General features: G+C 44.6%; 1 protein-coding gene across 4 annotated transcripts in view; it reads right to left on the reverse strand.

The window, feature by feature from the left end:
• Positions 1 to 8,233, reverse strand: part of SLC25A26 (solute carrier family 25 member 26) — a 123,199-nt gene extending 114,966 nt beyond the window's left edge. For all 4 annotated transcript variants that reach the window (XR_013835280.1, XM_079964040.1, XM_079964039.1 and 1 more), the window contains exons 1-2: positions 8,111 to 8,233; positions 823 to 979 (exon numbers count right to left, since the gene is read on the reverse strand). Coding sequence is in view for 3 of the 4 variants with exons in the window: in XM_079964040.1 (XP_079820166.1) it covers positions 823 to 979; positions 8,111 to 8,143 (190 nt within the window). In the remaining variant the exon portion in view is untranslated. The remainder of the gene's footprint in view (positions 1 to 822; positions 980 to 8,110) is intronic.
• Between the last annotated feature and the right edge of the window lie 375 nt (positions 8,234 to 8,608).

The following is an 8,608-nucleotide window of genomic DNA, read 5'->3' on the forward strand; positions in this document are numbered from 1 at the left end:
CTCCCCGTCGCCAGCCTCGCAGACTCGGGGGACAGCGCTGGGCTCCCGCTGCTTGCGGAGACTTGCCTGCATGCTGAAGCCTGCGTGCGCTGAGCTCAGCGCATCCAGGCTTCACGGACCTCTCCGCAAGCAGCGGGAGCGCTCCCACGGCTTGCGGAGACTTGCCTGTTTCGGGCCTGGGGTCGGGGGAAGCTCGAGCTTCCCCCGTCCCAGCCCCACGCCTGGGGGGGAAATAATTTTTTCCACTTTATTTTCCCCCAAAAAAACTGGGTGCGCCCTATGGTCCGGTGCGCCCTATGGTGCGAAAAATACGGTACCCTAAATCAGTTGTAGAAATCTAGACAACATTCAAAAAGTAAAAAATTGTTGCCCAGTGTTATTATTATAATCATTACTTCTAGATCAGGGGTTCCCAAACTGTGGACTGCAGACCACCAGCAGCCTGTAAGATTCATTCAGGTGGTCTGTGGCATGTCTGTGAATAACCCTTACCATCTGAATCCCATAGAATTATATGGAATTCAAAATGCAATACAGTAAAATACAAGTATAAGAAATAAAAGGAGCAAAACGTACAACTGAAAACCATCCAGCATCTAGCACAGAACCTTACAATTCCCACAGTGGAAGAAAATAATAATTAAGTGGTCTGCCAAGACGCTCAGTAATTTCCAAGTGGTCTGGAGGGGGGGTAGTTGGAGAACCACTGTTCTAGATAAATCCAAAATTTTATCTGGTCTGATTTCTCTCAGAGAAGGATAATAGTATCCAAAAGGCAGCAGCATTGATCACAAATACAGAGCATATAAACGGCCTCCTTACCATTTGGAAAGGACCCTACAGCAGTGGAAGGAACACCAGCATAGATGCCACGGAAGCCACCAGCCTTCTTAAATCCTTGAGGACTCTGCAGTCTTGTCTTGACTGTATCCAAGGGGAACAATATCAGGTCAACACACACTCCAGCTATCCCACCAGCCTTCAAAACAGAAAAGAAAAATTTTCATGTTAACTGGAGTGGGGGGTGGAGAAGAAGAGGAGGAGGAGGAGGAGGAGGAGTTTGGATTTGATATCCCACTTTATCACTGCCCTAAGGAGTCTCAAAGTAGTTAACAACCTCCTTTCCCTTCCTCCCCCACAACAAACACTCTGTGAGGTGAGTGAGCCTGAGAGACTTCAGAGAAGTGTGACTAGCCCAAGGTCACCCAGCAGCTGCATGTGGAGGAGCGGAGACGCGAACCCGGTTCACCAGATTACGAGTCTACCACTCTTAACCACTACACCACACTGGCTCTACTGGCAGGTCAAGTTAAGGACACGCTGGGCAGGTTCACGTGATTAATTTCTCAGTTTAATAAACCAGAAAATGTACAAGTTGTGCAATGGCGCACAGAGCCTCATTTCTGCTGCTTTGCTCCTTCCTTTGTGCAAGCAACTGAACAAACCAGGTTTCAGGTTTTATCCCTATCTTCCATTTAAGGGCAGATCTGGAAACGCTGCTTTAACAGTTTGCAAGCAGAACAGGATATTAAGCCAACTCTAAGCCACAGTTTTAGAGCCTGAAGCATAGCATAACACAAAATCAGAGGGACAACCACCCCAATAACCTTATCCTTGCTGGTCCTGATTTTGGAGTTCACACAATATTAATTACACACACACACACGGAGGGGGGCAGTTGCTACCTAATAGCGGCAGGGAACATTCATCACTATCAGGAAAAATAGTCAAGGTGGCCACACCCCACTCACTTTCATTTCACAGAAATCTCTTAGACGATATCTGTACATTTTGCCCCATAACTTTCTTTCCACAAGGGTTGTAGAGGATTTTGATTTTTTTTTAAGAGTACTAGTCACCCACTAGTACTCCTGAACAACATTTTCAAAGACAGATTAAAACTGTATCCAGACCCTTGATCATCTTGGTTGCCCTCCTCTTGCACGCATTCCAGCTTGTCAACATCCTTCATAAATTGTGATGCCCAGAACAGGGCACAGTATTTCAGGTGTGGTCGGACCAAGGCAGAATGGAGTGGCACTATTACTTCCCTTGATCTGGACACTATACTTCTAGAATACTTCCTAGAATAGCATAAGCCTTTTTTGCTGCTGCTGTATCACACTGCATCACACTGTTGACTCATGTTAAACTTGTGGTCCACTAAAAACCCCTAGATCCTTTTCGCATGTACTATTAGTAAGCCTGGTGCCCCACATCTTATATTTGTACAGTTGGTTATTCCTGCCTAACATTTGCCCCTACTGAAATTCATTTTGTTAGTGAAGGCGCAGTTCTCTAATCTGTTACGGTCATTTTGAATCTCGATTCTGTCTTCCGTGGCATTAGTTACCCCTCCCAGTTTGGTGTCATCTGCAAATTTGATGATATGTACATATTATGTTGGAAGGATATGCCATTAGCATAAGAAATTGCTGTGGAATACAAGTATGCAGGAAGAGCTACAAAGGGACATGAACATATCGCTAATATAGATCGCTAATATTTATGAATTGATAGCATTATACTAAGCACCAAATCGTAAACAGGACCAGCACAGCCCCTGCGTATAGTATCTCTCTCATGCAGCCATTTTGAACCGATTCAAATTATTTCAAATCTGCAAAGACACAGGGAGGTCAGACAAGACTACATTACCAACTTGCCAAACAAAATATATCAAGAAGCTATTTATTTATTTAGAAGATTTTTAAGCCACCCTTTAGGGCACACTGTCCTCACAAGGTGGTTTTCACAAAGTTAAAAACAAAACATCACCCCGACCATTGCAACAATAAAATACTCCACCAACCCCTTAATTTGTAAGCAGCAGCAATAACATGGTTTAAAAGAACAGCACACTAAATTTAGACAGACACAGGCTGGAATAAAAATTATTTTAAGGGCCTTTGGCATTTCTCTAGGAAGGGAATGTTAATGGTACAGGGTCACAGCTGAAAAGGCCCTGTTCTTGGTTCCCTCCAATTTAACAGCTTTCCAATTTAACTGGTGGGCCAGAAAGAGCAAGGCCTTTGGTGCAAATCTTAAAGTTCTGGCAGGTTCATACAGGTGCAGAGAGTCCTTCAGATAACCTGGTCCAAACCATTTAGGAAGGAAGATGAACTTGTGGCCCTCCAGGTGTTGCTGAACTACAAGTCCTATCAGTCGCAGCCAACTTGGCCAATGGTCAGGGATGACAGGCAATATCTGGAGGGCCACAGGTTCACCCTCAATCACTTGTGCCCTTGAAGGCCAAAACCAGCACTTTAAATTGGGCTCAGAAATGAACAGGAAGCCAATATAAATAGTAAGGAATTGGTGCGATAGGATCACCTGCCACCCACAAGCATTTTAATTGCTGCATTCTGTACCAGCTGCAGTTCCCAAGCCATCTTCAAAGTGTAATGTGTATTAGGTGGGCTAATAAGGATTTCTACAAGCTACTAAAATGTTGATAACATACCTGCAAGACTTCATTACCACATTGCAAAATTAAATGGTGTTGTCTTAAAACACATACATACACACACATCAGCAGCATGTTCTTCCAAACCAAGGCCCAAAGATACATCAAATGTTCATTTTCTTTGAAAATTAATCAAACGGTAATTAATTTCAGCTCACAAAGTACTGATGAATATCTTGATAGCAGAAACCCAGGGAAGCCACCCCCACTTCCGATATTCTTTTCCATACCATTCAAGAGGGACTCACTGGCTACAGTTAAAGTTTTAATCAATAAGTTAATTACTCTTCTAATCAGCTTAGCTATTTTGCATGCATTGATTTTGCAACCCCCTGCAACTTATATCCTTCTAGCTTCTTCTCCATCACAATTCTTATCTGTAACAAGTGATTAAAAAGGGGGAAAACAAAATTGATCCGATTTTAATCTAGCCACCTGGCAAAAAGCATGAATCAAAAGTTACTAATTGCTTCTTTGGATTTCAAACTTCTGTATCTTAAACGTAATTTAAATTCATGAAGTGGCTAATGGAGCATCTGCAGGAGAGCACAAATATCTAGCTGTTTGTTCCATCTGTGGAAAACCGTAATGGTTTTTTGTTTTGTTTTTATCACAACAAGGGGATTTAGTCACCCCCTTTTGCAATGCTACATCTGCAGGTTGAAAGCTGATAAATAGAAGTATTTGCATGCAACTGCCTTTGCAGCTCAAGGCGAATGTGTTCTGTCACCTTTGTATGTAGGGTTTCTAGTCTGGGTCTGCTTCAGGGATGTGATGGTAAGGGGCCTGGACTTGTTTAACTTGTTTGAGGAGAGCTCATAGCACAATGAATGATCCGCTGCACGCTGTCAGGTTCAATCTCCATCATTTTAAAAGGAATTTAAGGGAAACAGCTTTGCCAAAACCTTGACAGTCAGAGAAAACAATAAAGGGCCAGCATCTGATAGGGTGTGACTATAAGTTGACCTTGCTGCTAAATAGTATACTGTAGCTCAGTGGCGTAGCGTGGGGGGTGCAGGGGGGGCCGGCTGCACCGGGCGCAACATCTGGGGGTTAGGATTAGGGGGCGCAAATTCACGTGTTAGGGGGCGCAAATCCACGGGTTAGGGGGCGCAAATTACTTGCCTTGCCCCGGGTGCTGACAACCCACGCTACGCCACTGCTGTAGCTTCATAAGAACATATTCTCAACTTACAAATGGAGAACTGAGAAATAGTGATGGTCAATTATTACTTTAATTAGTTGTTATACAGTTGACTCGCATCTTGCGGGCGTTTAACTTGCACAATTTTAGCTTTACATGATTGGTGGCTGGCTGAAATCGCACACACAAGGCAAAGAGCTTTTAAACTTACTATTTTCATTGAGGTGATACAATGTTATGCCAAATTTGCAACATAATATGTTCAATGTTTCTAATTTGTTAATTTTATTTTACAATACATTTGTTTTTCTAAAACTGGATAAAAAACATTGATTTACAAGGCAGGCTCCCATGCTGGCGGTTGGTTATAACTAAAAGCCACCAAATGCCAATTGTTTTCCCAAATGGTACAAAGAAAGAGAATGAAAACCAGCAGAATTAATCAGGAACCTGATAGTCCAAAATGCTCAGGAAGGAAGAGGCCACGCAAGTCCGTTACTGTGGGGGGGGAGAAAAGTCAGGCTAAATTATAGATTAGGCCTCTAGTACAGTATGGGGTTTGTTTGGGTTTGGGTTTGTTGTTGTTGTTTTGGTCATGCTATTTACTTATCCAGTTCCATGTTATTACACAAATATATGCAGGATGTGTTACAATGGATATAAAGCTACTAGTCTGTAATGGGGCTGATAAAATGTTGCTTGGGGGCCTGCAAATCCTCCCCAAATTTGCATGAAGCCTGCAACTGCAAGAAAATAAATTGTATTGAACTTCTTCCAAAAAAATATGCTAAGAATTGGATTGTTAAATCAAGGTGATTGAGCGAGCGGTGGCCGAACAACTCCAGGCACGCCTGGAAGAAGCGGACCATTTGGATCCCTTCCAGTCGGGATTCAGGCCTCATCATGGGACTGAAACTGCCTTGGTCGCACTGGTTGATGATCTCCGGCGGGCTAGGGACAAAGGTGAGAGCTGTTTCCTAGTTCTGCTGGATCTCTCAGCGGCGTTTGATACCATCGACCATGACATCCTTCTGGACCGTCTTGAGGGGCTGGGAGCTGGGGGCACTGTCCTACAGTGGTTCCGCTCCTTCCTCCTGGGCCGTGTTCAGAAAGTGGTGGTGGGGGATGAGTGTTCAGACCCCTGGGCTCTCACTTGTGGGGTGCCTCAGGGTTCTGTCCTCTCCCCCATGCTTTTCAACATTTACATGCAGCCGCTGGGAGAGATCATCAGGAGGTTTGGGCTGGGTGTTCATCAGTATGTGGATGATACCCAGCTCTACCTCTCTTTTAAATCAGAACCAGTGAAGGCGGTGAAGGTCCTGTGTGAGTGTCTGGAGGCGGTTGGAGGATGGATGGCGGCTAACAGATTGAGGTTGAATCCTGACAAGACAGAAGTGCTGTTTTTGGGGGACAGGAGGCGGGCAGGTGTGGAGAATTCCCTGGTCCTGAATGGGGTAACTGTGCCCCTGAAGGACCAGGTGCGCAGCCTGGGAGTCATTTTGGACTCACAGCTGTCCATGGAGGCACAGGTCAAATCTGTGTCCAGGGCAGCTGTTTACCAGCTCCATCTGGTACGTAGGCTGAGACCCTATCTGCCTGTAGACTGTCTCGCCAGAGTGGTGCATGCTCTGGTTATCTCCCACTTGGACTACTGCAATGCACTCTACGTGGGGCTACCTTTGAAGGTGACTCGGAAACTACAACTAATCCAGAATGCGGCAGCTAGACTGGTGACTGGGGGCGGCCGCCGAGACCATATAACACCGGTCTTGAAAGACCTACATTGGCTCCCAGTACATTTCCGAGCACAATTCAAAGTGTTGGTGCTGACCTTTAAAGCCCTAAACGGCCTCGGTCCAGTATACCTGAAGGAGCGTCTCCACCCCCATCATTCTGCCCGGACGCTGAGGTCTAGCGCCGAGGGCCTTCTGGCGGTTCCCTCATTGCGAGAAGTAAAGCTACAGGGAACCAGGCAGAGGGCCTTCTCGGTAGTGGCGCCCGCCCTGTGGAACACCCTTCCAGCAGATGTCAAAGCGATTAACAACTACCTGACATTCAGAAGACATCTTAAGGCAGCCCTGTTCAGGGAAGTTTTTAACGTGTGATATTTTATTGTATTTTTGCTTTCTATGGAAGCCGCCCAGAGTGGCTGGGGAGGCCCAGCCAGATGGGCGGGGTATAAATAATAAATTATTATTATTATTATTATTATTATTATTATTATTATTTCTAGACCTCCAAGAGCTACTCAGTATAGTGCCATGAATCGCAAATTAAAAAATTAATATTTTATATATGTTCTCCTCAAACAAGATAACTGCCAAGAAAAAAGTCAGGTATGCATATTCATACCCAGAAATCATCCCTTATTCATATACTTGCACACTTCTGCAATTTTATTCTGTAGAGATTGGTATTCTTAAAAAAAGGAGAACAATCTGTAGTGGAAAACTTGAGAATTTGCTCAAAGCAGGGTTCTATCCAACCTATCCTATGTTTATGGTTTACAAATGCAACCCTAATCCCAATTACCTGTGAGTAAACCCAACTGAATTTGATAGGACTTACTTCCTAGAAGACATGGTTAGAACTGCACTGTAATGCTCTCTACCTCACACTAAGCCATACATACTACTTTCCTGTATACACTGCTCTGACAACCTACAGAGTTAAGGTTGCAAATCCTGCAATCTTAGATTTCCAGAGATTAAGTCTTATTGAACTCAGTTGGGGTTACCTTTGAGTACACAGGCATAGATAGGATGGCACTGTAAGTGGTTTTTTAAACCATCACTTGACAAGCAACATCCTTCTAGCTTCTCATCACATATCTGTAATCAGCCATAACTACAACAAATAAAACTAGTGCTTCTGAGTGTTTTTTCCTTTGAATTCCTTTCCTCAATGCGTGCGCACACACAAACACAGGCTCCAATCCTAACCATGCTTACTTAGGAGTAAGCCTAACTTCTACCACCACCCTGCCATTCTGATCACCCACCACAAGATGGAGAACAAACCTGGAGGCTCCCAGAACGTTTAAGATTCTTCAGGAAGCTCACACAAACAAGCCAAGCTAGACACATTGGGGATAGTTAACAAAGCAAAACAAGATCTCTGCCAAACACACTGGCAGGACAGTTTGTACGCACAAAACCTTGAACCCAGTTTAGGATCCAGTTTAGGTATCTGAAGAAGCGTGCATGCACACGAAAGCTTATACCCAGAACAAACTTAGTTGGAAGACAGAAGTGCCTGGCGTGCTCTGGTCCATGGGGTCACGAAGAGTCGGACACGACTAAACGACTAAACAACAACAACAACAAAGGTGCTACTGGACAAACTTTAAAAAAAAAAATTATTCCAGTTTAGGAGGGTCAAATCTGTAAATGCCTTTAGGCTGAACAAAATCTCACCACCGGGTCGTTCATCCCCACCCCCGCCGCCCCACCCTTTCCTTAAATGAATCCGGCAACGCTGCTTGCGTTTCCTTCTCTCACCGTCAGGGAGACCAAGAAATCCCCTCGATCCATGTGCGCACAAAACGTCAGCCGCACGCTGTAAACACACCCGATACTCGTTCCACATGGGCGCAGCCATATTGAAACCTTCCGCCCCACCCCCTGGTCTGTCACATGACCAGCGCTTGCTCAATCAGCTTCCGCTAACGAAGAGTTCACAGGGCCGAGCGCTTGCAGCAGGCGCGTGCGCGGCGTCGGAAAGCGAAGCTGCGGTGAAGCATTTGCCCGCTTTTCTGTGCCCTTGGCACCTTCGTCTGTCGCTTGACTGTTCTAATGTCTCACTACAAAGGAAACTGATCTGTAGAAAACACAACTTGGGGGAAAAGAGACAGTGCACGTATTTTTGTAAACTAAGAAATATTTAATAAAAATATATTTTTTTAAATAGCAGAAGGATGATTGTAACCCATTTTAGACTGTAGATGAGAAATACCTGTCAGTCGTGTGTGTGGTGATGTTTTATTTTTTGTGTGTTAT

This window comes from Podarcis cretensis, assembly GCF_951804945.1.
Source record: "Podarcis cretensis genome assembly, chromosome: 2".
Classification (NCBI taxonomy): domain Eukaryota; kingdom Metazoa; phylum Chordata; class Lepidosauria; order Squamata; family Lacertidae; genus Podarcis; species Podarcis cretensis.